This window comes from Suncus etruscus, chromosome 18, assembly GCF_024139225.1.
Source record: "Suncus etruscus isolate mSunEtr1 chromosome 18, mSunEtr1.pri.cur, whole genome shotgun sequence".
NCBI lineage: Eukaryota > Metazoa > Chordata > Mammalia > Eulipotyphla > Soricidae > Suncus > Suncus etruscus.
In genome coordinates this window covers 55,471,036-55,497,427 of record NC_064865.1, presented here as the reverse complement: position 1 = coordinate 55,497,427, position 26,392 = coordinate 55,471,036, and the positions used below count along the sequence as shown (strand labels likewise).

Here is a 26,392-nt window from a genome sequence, read left to right as displayed (position 1 = left end):
TTTTTCATATTCCTTTTTGATTCATAGAGCACTTACCTGTGGAAGATATTGGCCAAATCCTACAGAAAAAGAAAAAGAAAAGATCAAGAAAACGGAAGTGTTTCATGGAACTTGGCATGCATGACTTGCCTCCAAATCTTTCTTTTAAAAATAAATTAAATAAATAAATAAATGTTCCTAGCTTAGAGATTGATGAATTCCCTGATAGAATGATTCCAAACTAGTTTCCCCATTCTGGTGGAAGGATTGTCAATATCTGAGTTTGTTGTCTTATCACAATGTCTGCCTCCTCAACTCTTCCTACTCCCCATTATGATAAAAATGACGGAAACTCCTTATTCCCATAAGAGAACTAAAAGTTGAGAATGTAGCAATCTAACACGATATGGCACCCCTTACTCTCACCATTGAGGATCAATCTAGGGATTATATGTCATTTTGCTAATGAGGACATTTGTGATATGCCACAGCATACATAAACTTTTAGGGGAGCTCAGCCCACCAGATGTATCCTCAGATTTTCCTGGTGGGAAGAACTGAAATATTCCCTCAGCAAGATTTGGATTCTGTGACCAAGTCCTTCAGGCGAGTGTCTACTAGACATTACTTATCACTGCTGTAGGTGGCTTCTGTCCTACAGCCATCAGTGGGATTTCAATGAATCCACTTCAGGGAGAGTGGGTTGCACGGGCAGTGAAATATGAAATAATGAAACCACACACAGAGTATGTGGGGTCAACACATCTTCTGGCAGGAGTGCTACAAGTTTAATCTTTAAGCAGGGGGCTTTATAAGGGACAGTCAGTCAGAGGTATAGAGAAGAATGTTTACAATCACAAAGCAACGTTTAGCAGTAAACATACTTAAGCTATGGGTGTGAGCTATAAGGATTTTGAGTTACAAAAGAGAAGGGTATAACTCAAGGCTAGCTCTTTGCAAGCTTACTTTAAATGCAAAATCAGGGATTATTAAGAAGTAGAAAATATCCAGGAACATGGTCTTTGCTGAACTGGGCTCTATTGTTTTAGAGGTCAAGTAAAGGAAGGACCCAAATCCCCTAAGGTGTGTTTCCATTTTTCTGAGAAGAGTCAATAGCCCAGGATCTGCATTCTGGCTATGCCCTTGATTACAAGAAACTGCAGCTGCAAGGACATATTTGAAAAAGGGGAAAAAATAGTCTTTGCCTTTAGGTGCTAAATATTATCCAGAAAAGAAGATCTCTTAGTAATCTTCGGTGCTGGAATTTCTGAGCCAAATTATTTGATAGGTCATAATTTTGCTTGAGATTTTACAAAGGAGAGATAGCCAAGTAATGACAGAAAATGTAATGTCAAGCATGAATTTATCTCTTCCGGAATTCCTCAACTATCCACACAGAGAAAAAAGGCGTCCACAGGGGGCCTTTTGAGGAACCCCGTGTGTGTGGTTATTTCAGTTCTTCCCACAGGAAAATCTGAAGATATATCTGGTGGGCTGAACTCCCCTAAAAGTTTACATATGCTGTGGCATATCACAAAGATCCTCATTAGCAAAATGACATAGAATCCCAAGATTGATTCTCAATGGTGATAGCAAGGGGTGCCACATCGGGTTAGATTGCTACATTCTCAACTTTTAGTTCTCTTATGGGAATAAGGAGTGTCAGTCATTTTTATCATTATGGGGCGTAGGAAGAGTGGAGGAAGCAGACACCTTGATAATGGTGGAGGGAAGTAAGAACTCTGGTATATGAATGATATTGTGTTGGAACATTGTATAAATGAAGCTCTAAGCCATATTTTGAACATTAATATAAATAATGGTGGTTCCAATAAGTTCACATACACAGAGGAGATCCAAGTATTTATATTACTAGTCTAGGTTAGATCCTTAGTCTATGTGAAATAAGGCCATAGAAAACTTGAATGCAAATATTCATGGGTATATTGAGTAAAAGGTTATTACTCATTTGGGCTGCCCACTTTATCACCATCGGTCATCTAGATAGTCCATCTTTATTGGGGAAGAGGGAGAATGGCACAAACAGCTGTGCTCAGGATTTACTCCTGGCTGGACTTAGGACCATATGGGATTCTGGGGATCAAAATCCAAATACAACATGTTAGACAAGCACCCTACTTGCTGTACTATCTCCTCAGCTCTGGAGTGTCTTTCAAAAAGTCATTTGACAGTGAAACTTCTGTGCACATGAAATAGATGCTAATCAGCAGTCAAAGAAAAATACTGCATGTTTTCTTAATATGTCATCTTGGATACTTTTTGATTAACATTAAGACACTTATAACACAATACAAACACTGACATGAATCCAGAAATATCTGTGCATTCACACACTATGTACACTATCAAGGGAAGCAGAAACTCTTGCCACACTTCCAGGCTTTCTCACCAGGTTCCTCTTAAGAAGTCAGCATCAGTCACTGCTTTCCTTTCCCCCAATACACAACCTTACCTGCAGCAATTTCTGGGTTGATCCCTGACATTTATTCTCTAATGTCAGGATTTGGTTCTTGAGTTCCTGGCTTTGCATTTCCAGACTTGACTTTTTGTCCCCAAGTTCCTTCTGGATTTCTTCTTTTTTTATCTCAAGTTTCCATAAACAAGCCTTCTCCTCCTCCTGGAGGATTACGTGAAATTTCTTAAAATCCTCCTGAATATTTTTTCTCTGGAGCTCTATCTTCTCCTAGAATAAAGAAAGTGTACACAAGAGTTAAGGGGAAAAAACTCACAAAATTCTATCTATTGATGGAATAAACAAAATGTTGTCAATGAGGGTCAATGACTTAGGAAATAAAAATGTCCTTTGTGAGTTCAAATTTAATATCCACACATAGATACCAGGGCAAAGGTTAAAAAAGATCTATGAGGGGCTGGAGCAGTGGTACAGGTAGTAGGGCGTTTGCCTTGCATGTTCTAACCTAGGGCGAACCATGGTTCATTCCCCAGGTATCCCATATGGTCCCCCAAACCAGGAGCGATTTCTGAGCGAATAGCCAGGAGTAACCCCTGAGCATCACTGTGTGTGGCCCAAAAACACAAAAACAAACAAACAAAAAAGATCCATGAAATGTCACTATGGCTCATTTTCCTTTATATTAAACTGTACTAATGAATTACAAGTAAATTACATTGCTTCTATAAAGACATAAGTTTCTCTTCTGCCATGTCTGATCATTCATGGCAATAGAGACCTGTAGTCTACAGACGAAAGTGTCTTGGAGAACACAGACTCTGATGGACCCCGGTCAGCCATAAGGGGGTGGCCGGTGTCTGTCCCTTTTTGAGCTGAGAAACAAGTTAGAAGAGACACCATGTAACTGCTGTTTAGCGGTAGTAGGTGAATAAGTCCCTGGCTGGAGTACAGGGGTTAATTCCTTCTCCTGGACTAATCTGCTGGATGGTAGCTGCCAGACTACTGGAAAAATTGCTTATTGAATTCTCAGTTTCTGCTGCCCTGCTGCTTGTCCTGCTCTTCCCTGCCAGACTACTGGAAAAACTGCTTACTGAATTCTATTTCTGCTGCCCTGCTGCTTGTCCTGCTCTTCTCTTTCCTCTGGTCCTATCCCTAACTGATCCCTTGACTTGGTCCCCACCTTAGCCTTCTCTCTCTTGGCCTAAGAGGTTGGCTATAAGGCCTCTGACTTACCTTTGCCTACCCCCTTTTTAACTCAGTTCCAAAACCCTTCTTGTTGAGGTTGTCCCTGAAAAAGTGTATAAGTTCCCATCCTGCTCATGTACCCAAGTTTGAGTAATAAAAATACAATCTGCTGTGGTTGCAGTTTTTATTTTAATATTTACAAAGAGATTTCTGAACATGGAATCAGACCCTGACAATAAATGTGGTCAAAAATAAAGTTGAGGTTTTGAACTAGGAAAGTACATGGGCTATTTAAATATTTCAGTCTTGTAAAGGCTTGTTCTAATAAGACAAATTATTTATACTTCTCTTGAGTCTGGTTCAGAAAATCTAGCGAATAATCATCAAAAGTTTCAAGGTTGGGGCCGAAGAGATAGCACAGCAGCATTTGCCTTGCAAGCAGCTGACCCAGGACCTAAGGTGGTTGATTCGAATCCTGGTGTCCTAAATGGTCTTCCATGCCTGCCAGGAGCTATTTCTGAGCAGATAGCCAGGAGTAACCCCTGAGCACTGCCAGGTGTGACCCCAAAACAAAAACAAAAACAAAAAAAGTTTCAAGGTATGGGAGATAAAATCTTATATATATACCCAACTAGGACTTAACAAGTAATTTGAGTCTCATATATTCAGTCTGGTTTAATAAAATTACACCATAATCTTGGTAGACCAATAATACCAAATAGGATTGAAACAATATCAGATCAAAAAACTCAGTACCTCCAATTTCACTTTCTGTTCATTTGTGTCCAACATCCAACTATTACATTGTTTTTCCAGTCTTTTCAGTTTGGTCACAGCTATTTGGAACTTTTCCTGAAGTAAAAAAACAGGTTTACTTGGTTAGAATTTACTGTTATAATCCTCCATTATGAAACTGCAAGAGAATCCCAGAACTTTAGCATGATATTGAATTTTTGTTGTTACTCATTTTCAGAAGAAGGATATTAATGCTGTCTGTGAAGTAACAAGCTTTATGTCCTTGACAGCCATCAGGAGTTGGTAATATTTTAATATAATTTTCTGTCTTGTAGAAACTGAGGTTCATCTGCTGACCCATGGTCTAATTTGGTCTTTGCCAAAATGGATGATACTGTCTCAAGGGAGGCCCTGGTAAAATGGGGGTCTGGCATGAGTGATAGCACTCTGAGTACAATTAGGGGGTGGCATTTTCTATGCATTACCCAAAAAAGGTAAATTTCCAGATAAACACTGGGAGTAAATTCTCTGAAATGAGGACTGTTAACCAAATAAATTTGCATTCTTCCGGTCAGTTATTCGCACTCCTACATTCTTTACAAGGTAACACTGCACAAAGAACAAGATGAGAATTTTCTCTCTTATTTTTTTTTTTGTTTTGTTGTGGGGGCCACACTCAGTGGTGCTCAGGAGTTAGTCCTGACTCTGCTCTCAAAAATCGCGCCTGGTTTGGGGACCATATAGGATGTTGGAAATCTAACCTGCATCCATCCTGGGTCAACTGTTTGCAAGGCAAACACCCTATCCCTGTGCTACCTACCACTCTGGCTCGAAGATGAGAATTTCCTAAACAATTTTATATAATGATATGTAAAATTCAGTGTGACCAATGCCAAATTGTTGATATATGGCACATTGCATATATTGTATATTGTATATATATATTATATATATATGGCACATTGTAAATATTGTACATTGTATTTGTATATGTTAGTATGAGTCAGGAAGTATAGATAGTACCACTAAGGTATAAGAAACAGTCCATAAAAGACTGGTTAGACAGCTTAAAGGGCTAGAAAAAATGCTTAGTATACAAAGGCCCTGATTTCAATCCCCAGAACCACATTGTCCTTTGACATCATTGGTATAATTTTGATACACCCTCAACAGTATTGAACTCACAAAGCACAAATCACAAGGTCTGAGAACTTAGCAGTGAGTCCCAGAGCACCAGGACAAAATAAAATATAGAAAAAGAAAAGAAAGGGGCCAGAGAGATAGCATGGAGGTAAGATGTTTGCCTTGCATGCAGAAGGATGGCAGTTTGAATCCCGGCAACCCATATAGTCCCTGAGCCTGCCAGGAGTAATTTCTGAGCATAGAGTCAGGAGTAACCCCTGAGCGCTGCCAGGTGTGACCCAAAAACTAAAAAAAAAAAAAAAAAAAAAAAAAAAAGAAAAGAGAGTTACAGAAACTGAAATACTCTTTGAAGATGTTGTTATATTATCACTTCTAAAAGCTTTTAAATTATTTTTAGAAGCAGTTTCTTACTTTTTCAAAGAACATTTTATGGTGACCTAATTTTTTAATGTGGTCTGTATTTAGTTTTCTTATTATGTAGACCAATATACTATATCAAATCTATATATGAGCATTAAGTATACTCATTAATTTTCCAATAATCTCCAGAGAAGATCTTACGAAGCTTTTTTTGTTTGTTTGTCTTTTGGGCCACACCCATTTGATGCTCAGGGGTTACTTTTGGCTATGTGCTCAGAAATCGCCCCTGGCTTGGGGGGACCATATGGGACGCCGGGGGATCGAACTGCGGTCCGTTCCTTGGCTAGCGCTTGCAAGGCAGACACCTTACCTCTAGCGCCACCTCATGGGCCCCTCTATGAAGCTTTTTTAGAAAACACTGTACTGTCATGGGCCAAGTGTAATTCCACCCTTCATATATTAATGCCCTTAAAGATGATGACAAATTCCTGAATATATGTATTGGAGAGAGAGATGACTGCTATTATCCCAATTTACTGCAACAATAATCAAAGCCAGGCCAGCCTCATGCCAAGCAACTGTCTTTTTCTTTGTACTAACTCTCTGGTCCTCCATATTTTTGATAGACATGTTTGTTTGTTTTTTTCTTGTTAAGTTTTACAAGTGCTTTATATATCTTAGATAGTAACCCTTTGTGAGATAACTGGTGGGCAAATATATCCTCCCAGTCTGTGGAGTATATTTTAGTCAACACTTCTTTTGAAGTACAGTTTCTTCATTTGATGTGGTTCCATTTATTTATCTTTTCCCCATAAAATGACTTTGGGTCACTGAATATACTTCTAGATACAATATCATGAAATGTTCTACCTATGTGTTCTTCACTAAAATTTATGGATTTAAAACTGATATGAGATCTCTGAATCAAATATAAAAAAGGAACTTTACTCAGTATAGTTAAGGCAACATACTACAAACCCACAAGCTTTGTACACAATGGCAAAACATTAAAAGTCTTCTCTACAATCAGGCACAAGAAAAGGCCACCCATTCTCACCACTATTTCAACATGGTGATGGAAATCCTTGCCACAGCAATTAGATAAGAGATATTAATGGTATCCAGATTGAAAAGGCCTAAAAACTCTACCCCAAAACTTTAAAAATAATAACTTGTACAATAAAGTGCAGGCTACAAAATCAATATGCATGAATATATAGAATTTCTATATTCAAACAACAAAATTGAATAAATAAAAATTTAAATTCCATTCAATTTGACCCTATTAAAATGTAGGGTGTGACTCAAATGTTATTCCAATATATATATGTAATAATAGAACTCCCAATAAACAAAGCAATCTGGAGAGGTAACAGCAGATTTTTCCTCCCCCAACTTTAAATTATACTCTATATCTATGTTAATCAAGGTAGTATGATGCTGGGATATAGGCAGACTCTCAAAACGATTAGATAGAATTATTGGCCCACAGATATATTCTCAGGTATTGGACAGCTCCTTTTTCAAAAAGGATGAAGTGAAAAAAATAAATGATTTTAGGAAACTGGTCAGTCACATGTAAAAAAAATGAACTCAGACCTGATCACTCTCACATAATACACAAGTTTATTAAAAATTAATGTAAGGTCTCGATGTCAAATCCCTCTCCTCCTTTTTTATAAACAGCTTTTTATCTTGATAATATTTTTGATAATATTTTTAAGACTAAAAAGCTTTTTTAACATCAACATTAATCGAATATTCTATAACAGTAAGTTCTCTTAACTGTGCCTTGACATATTGGATTTCTCTGCCTGAAACACCCTCTTCTTTATTTGCACTTTTCATATGTGATTCATTAATAATTCCTTTGATTTCTCTTCCTCAGATATCACTCCCACCCTTTGCTGGTCCTCTTCGAAAAGCAGGCTCCTGACCATTAACCTAGGATGACAAAAGGGATACGGCCTTTTTTGTTCAATGTTTTTAGATATGTGATCTTTAAAAACACATTCATGGGGGTTGGAGAGATAGCATGGAGGTAAAGCATTTGCCTTGCATGCAGAAGGACGGTGGTTCAAATCCCGGTATCCCATATGGTCCCTCGAGCCTGCCAGGAGCAATTTCTGAGCGTAGAGCCAAGAGGAATCCCTGAGTGCTGCTGGGTGTGACCCAAAAACCAAAAACCGAAAACACACACACACACACACACACACATCACATTTATGAATGAGGTGAATCTAAAACACATGTGGATTGAAGACAATGTAGGAGAAGGCCATCAGAGCAGAAGAGGTAAGAAAAAAGATAGTAGCCCTGAAGGTTAAGATGGAAAGTTGACTTCTGAATCACTGGGAACCCATGACTAGCTATCAGGTGATTAACTTGATTAAAACTATATTTAAGGATCACCATCTAAATCTAAATCTCAGATGTAAGGGAGCAACAGCTACTACCTAAAGCACGCTGGACCACAAACTCACCTTGTAGCTTCGGCCTGCATCTTCAACTAGAGATGTCTTGTGTCCTTTGTGCAGTGATGTCTGCTCACAGGTCCAGCATATGAGCTACTCATCATCCTCACAGAACAGTTGAAGCTGCTCTCCATGCACCTCACATAAACTGTCCCACTGCATTTTCTTGATGGAATCTATGATATTTTCCAACTCTTTGGCAGGGTGGATGCTCTCCTTTTGAACAAATAACCTACACAGAGGACAGTGGACCATTTCCAATGATGAGAGTACATGTTGGTTGTCGAGTATTGTCATTATGCAAGATAGACAGAAGCAGTGGCCACAGTTTATGCTCACTGGCTTGGTCATCAACTCCAGGAAATGGAGCAGGTAGCATTTTCCTTCATAGTTTTCAATGGCTTCTGTAGAGAAGCCATGATTTTTACTGGAACTTTTTAATATTGGATCTGGAATCAGAGATCAAACAGACAGAATTTTCTATGGTGATGGAAGATATGTTATCCAGACCTCTGAAGAAATCGAAAACATACACCCACAAAATCTAGCTGTGTTAAAGTTACTGCAAAATGGGTTGAAGGTATCAAAATTAGACCAGAATACATCATTTTAACTGAGGAAAACATAGGCAGAACTCTATAAGATATGGGACTCAAAGTTGTAGTCAATGATTTTATTTCATAAGCAAAAATAACAATAAACATATAGGAATCAAGTTACAGAGGTTTCAAATGGCAAAAAGAACATAGGCTAAAATAAAAAAAAATACTGTACTGAAAGGGAGAAAATATTTGTATAACAGGTTAAATGGCCAATATCCAAGATATATAAAGCACTCACAAAGCTCTACCATGAGAAAAACCAATAACCCCAACAAACACATGGAGAGAAAAATGAACAAATACTATTTGAAGATGTCTATCCTCCTCCCAAACCTGAGAGAAGATAATTGGAAAGAGGTTGAGGGACAGGGGAGTAGATCATTGGTCTTGGAAATAGAACTCCTGAAGACACTAGAAAGAATCTGTTTCTAATCTAGACAAAAATAGTCACCCAGTAGAAATTCACTGTAACTGCAAGCAGGAACTTGCTAGAATTTGTAGGAGGTGAAAGGCAATGAGAACTTGGTGTTGCTGACTAGCTCTTGCGGTCTGGTTGAATCAAATAACTTCTTTGAGTCCTCTTGAGGAAAGAGGATGCACAAGTGGCGAAATATGAAGAAATGAAACCACATAATGAAAGTTTGGGAGAAACAGCCTTCTAAATTTAATTTCCAAGCTAGGAGTTTTATATGGGATAAATGCCAGTCACGGGTATGAGAAGAATGTTTGGATTGACAAAGAACAGATACTTTCTGTACACAGAAATATTAATAGTAGCCCTGTTTGATATACATAACAATTCACCTGGCTCTGATGAAAAAGACTATATTGATTAAGAGTCCTGAGTTCAAAGGAAGAATGTTAGTTTTAACATCTCAAAAGCAGATCCTGCCAACTAGTTTCATAAGTAAAGTTTTTTGGGGGGTAGCAATGAGCTAAGCTTGCCTGACAGGTTTGCCATTTCTGGAGACTGATTTTGTGTAATACGAGTAAGTGAGACAGCCAGGCTAATAGAAATGCAAATTTATATACTTCGTAAGGAGTTTCACACAGCTCAGTGCTACATCCTGGCCATGACTTTTGAAGTAAATTCAGAACTGACAGAAAGAAGAAAATTGTCTCTAAGTGTCTTTGGTGCTGGAATTCTTCAGATGAAGAGAAATTTAATCAAAGCTATATTTTGGCTTGTAAATACATATAGCAGAAGGGAGAATAGACCAACTAAATGTAAAGGATATATAATGTCGGTACCATAACATGAATTTCAAAAACATCTCTATGGAATTTCACCAATTATTCACATAGGGGTGAGGCTTACACAGAGGGCCTTTTGGTGAAAATCCCTTGGGAGTATTTGCATAGCCACCGGCACTAAAAATATGATATCTTAGGGCCTTCTGCCTATTCTTCTCATAGAAATATCAAAATTCCTATCAACAGTGCGACAAGCTGGACCTCTGTTCAATCCTGGGTGATAGACCCCTTAGTGTTCATTAGTGACAACCTACAAACTAAGGTTAGAGGGAGTCACAAGAGCAAAGAATCTAATTGTAAAGGGCTACAACAGACCCTTGATGTGGGGATTGAGGCCAACCCCTGCCCAGAAGCCCCTGCTCAAGTTGTGTGAGCAGAGGCAAGTCAGAAAAGACCAAGCAGGGTAGAAACAGTGGAGTGCAGCTGCTCCATTTCACTTCGTGGCTGCACACATCTTCTAGCCAATGAACTCCACCATAACACGAAGAAACAACCACAAAATAAGTGTGACAACGCAGGCCAACAAAAGGCATAGAGAATGAAGATAACAGCTCTTATGACCCAAAAGTTCCAACCAATCTAGTCTCTCAGAGAAGGAGTTTATTAGAGGAGAAATATGGAGGGTCCTCAGAGAAATCAAAGAAAGCATAGATTGAGCTGAACAGAACACATTAAGAATCAAGAAGATATGAAGGTAGAAATCAGAAATCTCCGAACTGAAAAAAGAGGTCTGAAAAACTCAGTACATGAAATAAAAACCTCAGTAGAAGTAAGCCACGTGCAAGGCAAACACCCTACTGCTGCACCATTGCTCTGGCCCCGACACAATGGAATTTTATGCAGCTTTAAGAAATCACAAAGTTGAGTCTGTCCTGCTGTGAGATTGGCAACTGGGAGAAGCTGAAGGGACCTGTTGGCTTTGTGTGTTTCTCTTCTCTGGTCTCCTTGAAGCTCTCCTCAGAGGGCTAGGAAGGTCCCCAAAAAATTGTCTCCTGGAGGCCCCAGAAGAGCACAGCCACTCTCGCTTCAGGGTTCTGAAGTGAGAAATGTCAATTTTAACCCACCACCATGACATCATAATTCATGATGCTGAATTCAGAATGGACATTATTTTCCAAACCAGTGTGCTCATGAATCATGTTCTGACATCACACTTTTCTTAATGTGGTGAAAAATTTTGATAACAAAGTTCTTGTTTCTTAGGTTATATTTCAGGTTTCTGGAGTCAGAAATGTCAATTTTGGCCCTGGACTGTGACACCATAATTGATGATGCTGAATTCAGAATGGACATTATTTACTGAACGAGTGTGCTCTTGAGTCATGATTGTGGCATCACAATTGTCGTAATGTGGTGAAAAAAAAATTGACAACTAATTTCTTGCTTCTGAGGTCATATTTTGGGTTTCTGAAGTCAAGAAAGAAAGAGAGAGAGAAAGAGAGAGAGGAAAGAAAGAAAGAAAGAAAGAAAGAAAGAAAGAAAGAAAGAAAGAAAGAAAGAAAGAAAGAAAGAAAGAAAGAAAGAAAGAAAGAGAGAGAGAGAGAGAGAGAGAGAAAGAAAGAAAGAAAGAAAGAAAGAAAGAAAGAAAGAAAGAAAGAAAGAAAGAAAGAAAGAAAGAAAGAAAGAAAGAAAGAAGGAAGGAAGGAACGAAAGACAGAAATAGAGAGACAGAGAGAAAGAAAGAAGGAAAGAAAGAAAGAAAGAAAGAAAGAAAGAAAGAAAGAAAGAAAGAAAGAAAGAAAGAAAGAAAGAAAGAAAGAAAGAAAGAAAGAAAGAAAGAAAGAGAGAAAGAGAGAAAGAAAGAAAGAGAGAAAGAAAGAAAGAAAGAAAGAAAGAGGAAGAAAGAGAGAAAGAAAGAAAGAAAGAAAGAAGGAAGGAAGGAAGGAAAGAAAGAAAGAAAGAGAGAGAGAGAAAGAAAGAAGGAAAGAAAGAAAGAAAGAAAGAAAGAAAGAAAGAAAGAAAGAAAGAAAGAAAGAAAGAAAGAAAGAGAGAAAGAAAGAAAGAGAGAAAGAAAGAAAGAAAGAAAGAAAGAAAGAAAGAAAGAAAGAAAGAGGAAGAAAGAGAGAAAGAAAGAAAGAAAGAAAGAAGGAAGGAAGGAAGGAAAGAAAGAAAGAAAGAGAGAGAGAGAAAGAAAGAAGGAAAGAAAGAAAGAAAGAAAGAAAGAAAGAAAGAGAGAAAGAGAGAAAGAAAGAAAGAGAGAAAGAAAGAAAGAAAGAAAGAAAGAGGAAGAAAGAGAGAAAGAAAGAAAGAAAGAAAGAAGGAAGGAAGGAAGGAAAGAAAGAAAGAAAGAGAGAGAGAGAAAGAAAGAAGGAAAGAAAGAAAGAAAGAAAGAAAGAAAGAAAGAAAGAAAGAAAGAAAGAAAGAAAGAAAGAAAGAGAGAAAGAAAGAAAGAGAGAAAGAAAGAAAGAAAGAAAGAAAGAAAGAAAGAAAGAAAGAAAGAAAGAAAGAAAGAAAGAAAGAAAGAAAGAAAGAAAGAAAGAAAGAAAGAAAGAAAGAGAAAGAAAGAGGAAGAAAGAGAGAAAGAAAGAAAGAAAGAAAGAAAGAAAGAAAGAAAGAAAGAAAGAGAGAAAGGAAGGAAGGAAGGAAGGAAGGAAGGAAGGAAGGAAGGAAGGAAGGAAGGAAGGAGGGAGAGGGGAGAGAGAAGGAAGGTAGAAAAAATTTCTTTTTTACTCTGCTAAAGTCACTTAAGAAACTTGGTCTTATTCTTCTTTAAAGAAAATAATAGGAAGTATAATTTCCAATACTGTGAATATATTAATGGTAGGTCTCCAGTCACACAATGTTACAACATCACATCCTAGATCAGTGCTTGCTTCCATCCACCATTATTTTAGTATCCTCCCACTCTTTCTGATGTCCCTCAGTTCTATAGACCAGTTCTCAGGCTCTGCTCCCTTTGGGCATCTGCCATTTCCTTGCTGTTTCCTTATATTCCACATACAAGAGATATTGTTCTGCATTTATCTCAGTTTTGCATCATGGAGAGTTTGTAAGAAGACTGAAGTGCAAGACCTCTAGAGAAATGTTTTGTTACCACAAGCACACACACAGACAAACACACACCACACAGAGAGACACACACAAACACTTTTTTTTTGGGGGGGGGTCACACCCAGCAGCGCTCAGGGGTCACTCCTGGCTCCACGCTCAGAAATCGCTCCTGGCAGACTCAGGGAACAATATGGGATACCGGGATTCAAACCACCGACCTTCTGTGCACGAGACAATCGCCTTACCTCCATGCTATCTCTTCGGCCCCACACAAACACATTTAAGCTTTCCAAGAAAAGCTTGACTTTGAACTTTCATTACTTTTCCCAATATGAAATACTTACTTTTAGTCTGTAAGTCTCCTCAGTAGCTGCCTCTAATCAAGATCTCAACGAAGTCCATTTTGAGAAGTCAAAAGTGAAACTACATGGGGGGTAGAGTCCACTATAATGCAACAAAGCTATTTGTCTATGAATTCATAGTTTTGAAAAAAGTTACGAAAGTGTCTTATTTAAAAGATAACAGACTTCTCAGCACTCTGTAACTGAGGTTCACTCGTCACTGAGGTTCACTGCGTGAACTCAAGGGCACCACAAAAATAATTCATCACAGCTTCCCATAGATCTCTGTCCAATTGTTGTTCCATTGTTGTCCCATTCTCTTATTTCCTGTCTCTCCCAGTTAACCCGGGTGGCCCAGGAACCAAGTATGAGGAAGTGTTTTTAGCTGGGTGCCAAGTGGGCTCTAGGCCACCAATCATCTCTGAGCTGTGGAGACAAGGTATGAAGTCTGAGATTTACCCCTAACTTCTCCTGTTCACTAAAAAGAAACAGAGTTTTTCATGGAAAGCACAACTCAAAAGAAATTCCTGCTGTCTCAGGTATGAGAAACACAAAAGGTAGCTTATAAGTAATAAATATATAGAGTTCTAAGGAACTGGCAGGGAAGGGCAGGAGCCATAATGCCAGAGGGTGAATATAAGTTTTGCATGCAGGAAGTCTAGACACAGTTTCAGGCAATGCATATATTCCTCTACCACTGTCAGTGACCAATGAGCACCAAACCATGCATAACTCCTGAGCACTGTCAAGTGTGGCTTAATTAAAAAAAAAAAAAAAAAAAGCAAACAGAGGCTGGAGTAATAGCGCAGCACTAGGTCCTTTACCTTGTACGCGGCTGACCCAGGATGAACCTGGGTTCTATTTCCAGTGTCCCATATGGCCCCCAAGTCAGGATTGAATTTTGAGAGCATAGCCAGGAGTAACCCCTGTGCGTCACCAGGTGTGGCCCCCAAACCAAACCAAAACAAAACAAAGCAAATAAACAAAACAAGGAACAAGGAAACCACTAAATCGCTGGTTTGAAAACTAAAAGCAAGCAGGAAATCTTAGATCCTGCTGGTCCAGCCACTCTGAGCCGACACCTGCCTCCTCAAGTAGTCTCATTAAAGTTATGAAGATGATCACATAAAGAAACTGTGTTCTGGGGCTGGAGAGATAGCATGGAGGTTTGCCTTTCATGCAGGAGGTCATCGGTTCAAATCCCAGTGTCCCATATGGTCCTCCCGTGCCTGCCAGGAGCAATTTCTGAGCCTGGAGCCAGGAATAACCCCTGAGCACTGCCGGGTGTTACCCAAAAACCAAAAAAAAAAAAAAAAAAAAAAAAAAAAAAAAAAAACTGTGTTCTATTCACTCACTGGAATGTTCCTTTGTTTTTTATACAAATGATGCTAGTGCAACACTTAGGGCCTCGTCATTTCTTATATTGTAAGAGCACTAGAGCAGGTTTGATTCTAACACTCGGTCTTGGACCCTGACACTGGATTACAAAATCCCTTGAACTTTCCTGGGTGTGAGAAGTTCCTCTTGTTCTAATGGAATGACTTCCTTAGCAGTGTTTTGGTTCATTTGTGGTTGGGAGGATCATAATGTGGAATGGAATATTTCAACCCAATTACTCATCCTTCAAGAAGAGAGAAAGAGAGAGTAACTGAGTAAATAACTTACGTTTATCTGATGAACTGTCATAAAAATCCTAAAGGTGCAAGTATTGAAAAAGCTTCTGAGTTTATGTAAATATCCACAGCCTCATTTTTTCCCAATTCCCTGGGAACGGAAGCTTCTGCTCTTGAGATCCTTCCAATCCCATTCTACAAATACTGTCACCGGATGGCCATAAGTCATCTCTATCACGTCATTTATTATAAAATATACCTGGAAGCTGGGGCCAGAGCAGTGGTATGAGTAGTAGGGAATCTGCCTTGCACTCGCTAACCTAGGACAAACTGCAGTTCCATCCTCCAGAGTCCCATCTGGTCCCCCAAGCCAGGAGAGATTACTGAGTGCATAGTCAGGAGTAACCCATGAGGGTCACAGGGTGTGGCCCAAAAACCAATATAAAAATATATAGATATAGATATATACCTGTAAACACAGTGTTTGCTGAGAACTGTGAACCAACATAGCAAATGATCAAACCCAGAGGAGGTCAGTCAGTCAAGATGCTCAAGTAATCAACTGAACTTGAGACTGACTGATGTGAGGTGGGGATGAAGATTGGGTTATAGGACTGAGCCCTATTTTTATCCATTTTTTTCTAACTCCAGTTTTTGGCTGATTTATGTGACTTGCAGGACAAATACAGGAACAAGCATAGCATGTCAGAGTGTCAGAGTGAAGGGCAGTGACAGTGTGAGTGTGGGTGGTGGGAGTGATGGAGATACAGGGAGCTTTTCACAACTCATCCTGCATATCCACAGCAGGAGCAAACAGGGTTGTCTTCAACTGGTAACTAGAACGAGGCTAATAGGGCTTCTTCAAAAGAATGTTTGAAAGAAATAGCATCACAGGTAGGGACTGCAGCAATAGTCCTAACTGTAATTAGGGTACTTGCCATGAATTCAATTGGCCTGGGTTTAATCCTCAGTACCATAAATGGCTTCTTTACACAGCAGGAGTGACCCTTGAGCACAGAACCAGGAATAAATACCTAAATACTGTGGCACAAAAATCAAACCAAACCCAGTAAAAATAAGCAAAAATATTAATATTATAAAGGAAAATGAGTTGACAAGTTCCCAGCTGAGGGCAGTAAATTCATGAAGGAAAATAATGAAAGGAAGAAATGACTTAGGCCAGGTTCCTTATGTAGATCTCTCCAGGGCTGTGTATGGATTCACAGTCACTATCTGGTATGCTATTGACACACCCCTGACCTTGTATGTTTCCTCAACTGGTCATCGAAGAATTGTTCAAAATCTAAGATTTAAATCCACTAAAGAGGAATGTAGGATTATTACAATTATTTCATTTTGCCTCTGCTCTTCATAGGTGTTCTACTCATGCAAAGAATGCAACTTAGTTTCTTGTATTGATTCTGCTCTATTGCATTCATAAATGCAGTACATTTATTGAGTATTGAATAAGTAAAGATAGCACCATTCTTAATACAGTAAAATAGCAATCAAGAAACAATCCAGTTCTGCTTTCACTGGATTGAAATTTGCTTCTCTACACTTGAGCAACTAAGGAGACATTTCTTCCATACCTGGATGAAGGCAAAGAGAGAAGTGAATCTTTACCAACCTGGAAATAGGGTCTGAGAGTATCAGAGAAAGAGGCTTTGGGAAAGGTAAAGATGTGGGAGCCTGTGTTCATGTTGTAAAAGGAGACAAGCCCAGCCTCACAGTCTAGGAAAGCACCCACAAATTCCAGCTCCTCTCTGAGATGGAGAGGAGTTCGGGGTGAGGTCAAGGCTACATAGCCATATTGTTTGCAACGTCTGATGGCCCAGAATCCAGACTCGGGCTTCCGTGTCATGTCAATGTTCCTGGGCACATTTTCCAGGCAGACTCCTACATCCCATTCAGTACCCTTCCCCAGGTACACTTCAAAGTAATATCTCCCCAAGGTGAAGGTCTCACAGCCCAGGACACATGGCAAGACTCGAAACCTGCTTGCAATGTCTGGCTTCTTCTCAGGACGTCCACGGGTCACTTGTCGTCCACTCTCAGCTAGAATTAGTTCTCCATGAGCTGTGCCCGGATCCAGGGTCACACTGACTGCAAGAATTAAAAAAAAATAAATAAAAAAAGAAAGAACACATAAATGATGTGCTTATTTCTTACTGAGACCATGATGTATATTTTTCCTGTAAACATGAAGCCCTGTGTTTATAATAACACAATAATTATACTTAATAATGGAGGAGGCAAGTTGGGGGTGGCAGGGGAACTTGAGGACATCAGTGGAAGGAAGTTGACCATGGTTGTGGGATGGTTACTGGAATATAATCATATTCCACAATAGAGTATGCCCAAAACTCTGTTGTGTTCATGTTTGTAAGTCATGGTGGCTAAATGAAAAGTTATCTGAAAAAATAAATAGTTCAAGAAAAATAATAAAATAGTTAAAGAGAGCCTCAGCATCAACTGTTACAGGGTTAAAAACAGATTGTCTAGCACAGTGGTAATAGTCATCAAATCTGCAGAAACAATTCCAGTGCTGGATGCTGGGTGATGTTCCAGCATCTTCCTACCTTGGTCTGCTTTATTCTTCAGAATGATAATCCTTATGGATGCCCTTCCCTCTCTCTGGGTTAGTCAATGGGGGCGCACTTAGAGGAAGTTGTGGGGCACAAAAAAGCAGAGTAGGAAGACTTGGAACCCAAGTATCTCTACACTTCTCTGATCATGAGCAACTGCATTACTTTGCCTCTGGCCACACTTTTAACCTTGCTGTTTACACCAGGCTACTACCTGTCCCTAGGGGTAATGGTTTCTAGTTTCTTCCATAATCTGGGTGCTTGAGTATTCTTTCCTTAGTACCCTACCCCCATCTTTGCAAATAAATGCTTCATTAAATTTTCTTGAATCTGTCCTGATGTGAGTCTGATAACAAACTTATGTACTTTCATTTACATTACCTGAATGATCTGTGAAAATGTATATAAAAAATTTATGTTTAAATCCAGAGAAAAATATACATGAAAAGGGAAATACCTATTTAATTTTTAAAATTCTATCTACAAACTATTTGTAAATTACATTTAAGTCATGATTATTGATAGTTGCTAGATAATACTGTGATAAATTATTATTTTTATATGATTATATCAAAACATATGTCAAAGTATCATTAGCAATTACAACGAGCATCTAATAAAGAAGAATATACAACCACTGGATTATAGAATTCCAATTATAAATATGTCTGTACTAGTAATATAGTATCATAATATGCAATGGAAAAACTATAGAATTTAAAAAGGAACTAAAAATCATTAGGAGATACGTAAGCATTCTTCTCTGCCCCCAAACAAAACAAAACAAAACATCTCCTCAGCCTCAGGAATTCTTGATGTCACGTACCTTCATAGCTCTCTAAAATTTTCTTCAAATCGAAGTAAAGCTCAGAAACATTGCATTCAGTATGGACCTCCAAGGAGAGAGACTCTGGTTTTTTTAGCTTTACAGCTGAACTCCTAAAATAACCAAAGGACAGAACTGTCTTCATTGATCCATTCCATTTCTGCCAACTATCCAGTAGTTCCTCTTCTAGTCTACTTTCATATACCACTCACCTGGTCAAAGTGCCTTTCACATCCTGGAGAGAAGTGAAACAAACAGTGAGTATGGGAATATTGGTTGATTTCCCCCCCCTATAATTACTTTATTTAGGCACCATAGTTACATTGTTCATGATTGGATTTCAGTCATACAATGTACACCACCCTTCACCCTTCACCAGTGCACGTTTCCTGCCACCACCAGTGTCTCCAATGGGAACATCATTTTTCATGAGCTTTGCTCAATGATTCAAGGGTTCTCTACAAATTATCTTTGCAAAAAGCAGCCCGAAGGTTAAGGGAGGGAGGATATGGGATGCATGCTGGGAACGAAGGTGGAGGGAGGACAACTTTGGTGGTGGCAATTCCCCTGATTCAATGTTAATATGTACCTAAAATATTATTGTGAAAGATATGTAATCCACTTTGGTCCAAATAAAAATTATTATTATATAAAAAAAAGTCAAGGAGCAATCCCAGTCTTAAATATTACTAAACTCTTGGTATAATGATTGCTGTTTCTATCCCTTTGGATAGTTAGCTAGTAGCTTGCTTAGAAATAAATTATATATATTTATATATTATATATAATATATAAATATATATATATTATATATATATTTAATTCTACCTGATAGGCATCTCATGAGATCTCTTAGAACAAAGATTCCATGAACAAATCAAAGAAAAATGTGACCACTCATTTCACTCTAAATTTAGGCTGGGCCTTGTTTTCCACACTAGTCATCTGGAGCGCCTTTCAAGAAAGAGTTTGACTCACAAAACAGAGGCAAGTAAATGGTCACAAGAGTTTTTCCATGATTCTCTCTAGAACCACTATATTTACCTAGAATGGACATTATCAAAATTATTACAGAAGACTCTATATACCTCAATACAGACATTAGCCTGTATCTTGAGAAATCATTGTTTCACATTCCACACCTAAATGTGAACTGCTGGGAGAACCACAGGTACAGCAAATCTTCCCATCTTTCAGATCATTCTCCATCAGCAGTTCCTGAGGACACAGCCTCCCTTCCTTTGTCCTCCAACTACTCACCTGTAGCAATTTCTGGGCTGAGCCCTTACATTTCCTTTCTAGCTCCTGGATGTGTTTCTTGAGTTCTTGGCCCTGCTTTTCCAGTTTGGTTTCACACTCCTGCAGTCGCTTCAAAACTTGCTCTTTTTCATTCTCTAGTTTCCAGAGAAAAGACTTCTCTTCCTCGTGCAAGAAATTGTAAAGATTCTTAAAATCAGCCTGGATTTTTTGTCTTCTAAGCTTGATATTCTCCTAGAATGAGAAAAGTAAAAAAAAAAGTTAAAACAAACTAAAATTGTATCTATGGATAAATTCATAAGCAAAATACTGTGGTAGAGGGTCTATGATTTAGATGATATGAAACATTTTAAAAGACAAATTTATTTATTTATTCATTCATTCATTCATTCATTCATTCATTATGAGGAAGCACCAGCAATGCTCAGGGGTTACTCCTGGCTCTGCACACAGAAATCACTCCTGGCACTGCTCAGAGGGGACTATATGGGATGCAAAGGATAGAATTCAGATTGGCTGCATGCAAGGCAAGTGGCTTATGTGCTGTACCATTTTGCCAGCCTCAAAGATAAAGTGCATTTACACAAATTGATAGGTCTCTCTATTAGTTATCTTCTTTGTCCTCTGCTACCCAAGGTTCCTAAACAAGAGAATCATATCAACCTTTGTCAGTTCAACCTTAACACTTACACAGAGAGACCAGGACAGAAGGTGAAAGAGATGCATGAATACGGTATTACTGCAGTATGTAAAATTTGTGTGAAAACTCTTGGATCACATTTATGGTTCCCAAGAGGTGTAGGATTCTTCCTCTGAGAAAGGTGGTGAGCTTTTGAAATAGTCTCAGAGACACAGAGCCTGTAGATATGCTGTAGGAACAAATTCTTTTTTGGGGGGAGGGGTCACACCCAGCAGTGCTCAGAGGTTACTCCTGGCTCTGCACTCAAAAATCACTCCTGGCAGGCTCAGGAGATGATACGGGATGCCAGGATTCGAAACACATCCGTTCTGGGTTTGCTGCATGCAAGGCAAATGTCCTATTGCTGTGGTATCTCTTCAGCCAAGAACAAGTTTTCCCCCTCACAATCTTCATCAGCCTAAGAAATCTGAGTCTCATAAGGAGTGATTCTATTTCTTAGTGTCCATAAACAGATTTCTGACCATGGAAGGAGGAGTACCAAACTGGTGAAAGGACCAAAGTGATGAGATTGAGACTTGAATGGAACTTAAAGATGCTTAAATTGAGACCCCAGTACAAGATGCTCTGGATAAGAAACACATTATTTCTGCATCTCCTGAGCTTTAGGAAACCTGGACAATTACTATGAAAGGTTAAGGAAATGGTAAATAAGTTTTCATCAATGTAGACAACTGGAAACAGTCATCAAATTTTTTTCTTGTTTAGAAGAGAATATCATCACTTTTTGGTCCAAATATTCCTAAAACAGAACATATTAGAGGTCAATGAACTCAAAATCTTACCTCCCATTTTATTAGCTGATCTCTTGTGTTCAGCTTCCATAACTTACATTGGTCTTCCAGTTTCCTCAGCTTTATGACCGCTTCCTGGAACTTTTTCTGATGAAAAATAGTTTGTTAAGAGTCTTCAATTTGTCAGTTTTTGTTATCCACTTTAAGAGAAACCCTACCCTTGAAGATTTATATCATCAAAAAATAATGTGTTTACAAGGGGAGTATACTTAAGGTTCTATGTTTAGTAATTGATAACTTTGACAGTTCTGAATAGTTGGTAAGATATTTAACCAATTTTATCCTTAGAAATGGAATCTAGGAAGGTGTTAACAATCTTTTCATGAAAATGCAATGGGGGTGTTTGAGCTGTGATTCACAAATCATATACTTATACTGAAGCTGAAAATCTGTTAGATTATAGCTGAGTTGAGGAAACAATAAAAACCGAAGGAGATTATAATTGATTATTTATACCATAGGTATTAAATATAATCTATGTCAGATAGTCTGACACCCATAGAACTCTCTATGTGAGTTTGTGAATCAAGGGGAAAAAATCCAGGATGTCATCTGATGTTTTTAGTCAGCAGAGAAGAAACTGTTACATGTCTTGAAAGTTATTTTGTAGAAAATTCTAAATATTTAAGAATTCATATCAAGTTTTTTGTTATTTTTCAAAAAGTTCATCATAATTTTATGTTAATCAATTTTAAGGTGAGCTCATTTGCATTAGGGCAATATCAAATTGATTCCTTAGTACTATCAGAAAGAGACTGTGTGACACAAATAATGGGTGTTTTCACTTACCTGTGGCAAGGTAATACAAGACAAGGGAATGGAAGGTATTAAGGGAAGGCAAATCCTTAGCTCTGGATTATAGGACTGATAATGCCACAGAAGAAGAGGGGATAGGGGAGAAGAACTGAGAAAAATTAGAAATAAAATAATAAATAAAAAAATGAGAAATGAGAAAGTGGGTTGATGCCATCATAAGAACATTGGACATTGGGGCCGGTGAGGTGGTGCTAGAGGTAAGGTGTCTGCCTTGCAAGCGCTAGCCAAGGAAAGACCACGATTTGATCCCCCAGCATCCCATATGGTCCCCCCAAGCCAGGGGCAATTTTTGAGAGCTTAGCCAGGAGTAACCCCTGAGCATCAAATGCGTGTGATCCCAAACCACCACCCCCAAATAGAACATTTTATATTGAACATTTTGGTGGTTCTGAAGTGAGGTGTTTATGAACATTCAAGTCATAAGAATCAATACTATTTGTTATAAATATAATAATAAGGTTTTTTGTTTGTTTGTTTTTTGCTTTTTGGGCCACACCCTGTGATGCTCAGGGATTACTCCTGGCTCTGCACTCAGAAATGACTCCTGGCTTGGGGGACCATATGGGACACTGGGGGATCAAACCACACAGTCTGTTCTAGGTCAACCACATGCAAGGCAAATGTCCTACTGCTGAGCCACCGCTCTGGCCCCAATAATAAGTATTTTTAACTGTGTTATTTTTACCACTTGCCAAGTGCTTGCCAAGAATATTTTAGTATCCTTCATTTACTTACTTAGTGTTCTTAGTTTACTTACATTATTGCCCTTAAAGCTTATGCCAACATTCTAGGAAGATGAAAGAAGGAGGAGAAAGAGGATTATCCCCAGTTACTGAGGGTGGAAATAAGGCACGAGGAAAACTTAGAAAACAAGGCATAAGGAAGACTTAATTCACTTGTTCACAGCTACCTATCGAGTAAGGGGCAGAACGAAGATTTTAACCTAATGAGGGTGACTCTTTGCGTTATAACCCATGCTGTGGAATTGCTCACTTTCTTTTGAAATGTAGTTAGTCACTGTTCCATAAGTTATCAGAAAGAACAACCCATTCCTAACTGGAAGTCAGTACTGCAATGTCTTGAGGAGAATCCATGACTTTCAACAAACTTTGTGGAGAGTGAGTGTAGAGTCCCCCCCCAAAGTACATTGTGCTCCATCCAGACAGGGAAGAACAGGAAGGAGACAGCAGAGACATACTTGCTTCTTCCTTCCAGACTTCCAATAGAATTTTCTTATATGCTTTTGATTGAGAAATCTGAAGGTATCCAAAATTGACTCCTTTAGATTACTTGTTTTGGAGTCCACTCCCAGCTATGCTCAGGGTTGTTTTCTTGTTTCACACTAAGGATTATGAGGTTTTGAAATTTGAATTGAGGTTAGTTTTGCCTTTTGTGTGTGTGTGTGTGTGTGTGTGTGTGTGTGTGTGTGTGTGTGTGTGTGTATTCTTTGTTTTTTTGGGTCACACCTGGTGACACTTAGGGGTTACTCCTGACTCTGTGCTCAGAAATCACTCCTGGCTGACACAGGGGGACAATATGGAATGCTGGTATTCAAAACACTTTCCATCCTGTATCAGCTGCTTACAAGGCAAATGCCCTACCACTGTGCTATCTCTCTGGTCCCTACCTGCTGTACTATATCTCCAGCCATCTTTTATACATGGTCAATGTCAGAATGTTATGTTTATTTGTTTGTTTGTTTTGGGGGAACACAGCAGCAGTACTCAGGAGTTACTCCTAGCTCTGTATTCAGGGATTATTCCTGGAGGTGCTTGGAGGATCATATGGAATTCCTGGGATCAAACCCAAATCAGTCATGTGTAAGACAAAAAAATCTTCCCGTTGTGCTATTATTTCCACCCCAGGATGTCCCTTTTTTTTGGGGGGGGTCACACCTGGCAATGCTCAGGGGTTACTCCTGGCTCTACACTCATAAATTGCTCCTGGCAGGCTCGGGGGATCATATGGGATGCCGGAATTCGAACCACTGTCCTTCTGCATGCAAGGCAAAAGCCTTACTCCCATGCTATCTCTCTATCCCCCAGAATGTCCTTTTAAACATGATCCTATATTCCACACATAAAAATATCCCAGAGAGCAAGTCTGTTCAGAACTAGGACTTAGCCTCTGGGGTAATACTAAGGTTCTGGGCCCAACTTTGTTTTCATGCTTTCCCTGCTTTTCCTTCCCAGACCTAAACTGAGCTTGCCATCAGATAAGAACCCATATCTATGCCTCTGCACATATTGTCTCAGGTTGGCATTTCTCTCTTCTATATTTGATTAAATTTTCTATATGTGGTTTTCTTTCATGTGTCCTGTAAGAGTTACTTCTGTGTAATTTCCCCAGGTACCTTCTCTCACCATTTGATGCCCTCCTCAAATTCAAACCTAAAAACTCCTGGAATTTCTAAAAGTGGTCTTGCAATAGAAGTAAAGGCCCGGAGTGCCAGTCCAGGGTAGGAAGCTTGCCACAAATACCAAGGGAGTTCAGTTAGGGCAGAGAAGGACAATGAGAGTCAGAACTGATCACTCTGGACAAAAACTGGGTGCTGAAAAGTGATAAATTGACATACATGATACCCCTTCAGGGCCGAAGTAGTAGCGCAGTGGTAGGGCACTTTTCTTGCACATGGTTGACCCAGAGCAAGCCTTGGTTTGATCCCCGGCATCCCATGTGGTCCCCCAAGCCAGGAGTGATTTCTGAGCCCATAGCCAGGAGTAACCCCTGAGCATCATCGGGTGTGGCCAAAAACAAAAACAAAAACAAAAAAAAAAAGAGGAGGAAGAGAGTCAGAGAGAAAAAAAAAGTCTTCTTCAGATGCAGGCAGGGGTGAAGGTGGGAGGGAAACTGAGGATATTGGTGTCAGGAAATGTGCCCTGATGAAGGGCTTTGGTCACTGTATGAGTAACATTCAATCATGAACAGTTTTGTGATTGTGTATCTCATGGTGATTTCACTTAAGAATTAATTTAAAAATAAAGAACTAAAAGGTGGTCTTGGTGGCTGTTGTTATCAGATTCTGTTATTATCAGATCTGAAATATTGTGGTTTCTCACGTGAGATTCACCAGCTGAAACTACCAAAACATGCAGTAGTGGCACATTGACTTCCAGTGGAAGTTCATCACAGTAAAAGAAGAGAGCAAGAAGATGTCCAATCCATTCAAGATCAGGATAGACCAACAGGGCCTGAACAAAAGGAACCGATTCTAAATAATCAGGAATTTTATATTCTAAAAGTTCTAATATAATCTTGGATTATATCATCATAATCTTGCATCTTGTTAATTTTAATCCATTTTCCTTTCCAGAGAAAAGAAGGTCAAGACCTGTGAAGGCCCAGAGGCTTAGTTGTAGTCTATTATCTGTAAAAAAAATTCTAGTTTTTTCATCTTGACCAGTGGACCCGGAAGGAGTTGGGCAGGAGAAGCCATGGCCTTGCTCAGAATCATAATCTTGGGTTTCAATCTAAATAAACTGGGGTGTTGGGAATAAGAAGAAAATGGGTGTTTGCTGATTCCTTTGGTCTACTCCCTCACCTGGTACAATTGGGAAGCATCTTTGATGAGCTCCGTGACATGACCTCTGTGCTGTGGTGTCCTCTCGCAGTACCAGCAGATGAGCTGCCCATCGTCCTCACAGAACAGGTGTAGCGGCTCTCCATGCTCCTCACACAGCTTTTCGCGCTCCATTTCCTTGATGGTCTCAATGAGGGTTTCCAACCTTCGGATGGGCCTGATGTTCTCCTTGCGAAACTGAGTCCTACACTCGGGACAGCCAAACGTTTCCACCGTGGTTGCCCCTTTCTGGTTCTCAATGAAGTTCACTATGCACAAGCGACAGAAGCTGTGGCCACAGTCGATGCTCACTGGCTCCACCATGAGCTGCAGGCAGATGGAACAAGATGCTTCCTCCCTCAGCTTCCTGGTAGCTGTGGTGTCTGAGGCCATGACTTCTCCTAAAGACCTCCTTCTGGGTCTAATTGTCAAGATGAGAAAACCAGAATTTTCCACAGAAAATATAGACTTCAACTAAGCCTCTTGGCCTTCTTTTCTCTGGAAAAGAAAACATTAAATTTGAGAAGATGCATACAATCAAGGTGTGCTGCAGAGCCAGGAGTAACCCCTGAGCGCTGCTGAGTGTGACCCCTCCCAAAATAAACAAACAAACAAACAAGAATAAGGCAAACAATTAAAATGTAGATCACATTTAATCTACACTTAAATAAGTTGAAATTTGCCTGTTTTTTGTTTTTGTTTTTGTTGGGTCACACCTAGCAATGCTCAAGGGTTACTCTTGGA

At 39.2% G+C, this 26,392-nt stretch overlaps 1 protein-coding gene across 1 annotated transcript; it reads right to left on the bottom strand.

Moving 5' to 3' along the window:
- Positions 1–32: 32 nt before the first annotated feature.
- On the bottom strand, positions 33–26,041 carry LOC125995851 (E3 ubiquitin-protein ligase TRIM38-like). Its single transcript, XM_049764819.1, has 12 exons — positions 25,631–26,041; positions 21,265–21,360; positions 19,786–20,016; positions 18,738–18,760; positions 18,526–18,638; positions 16,742–17,217; positions 15,164–15,191; positions 8,650–8,759; positions 8,320–8,379; positions 4,355–4,450; positions 2,453–2,683; positions 33–59 (listed from the first exon to the last, which is right to left on the bottom strand). The coding sequence occupies exons 1-12, from the start codon at positions 26,039–26,041 to the stop codon at positions 33–35; spliced, it is 1,902 nt and encodes a 633-aa protein (XP_049620776.1).
- Positions 26,042–26,392: the final 351 nt, after the last annotated feature.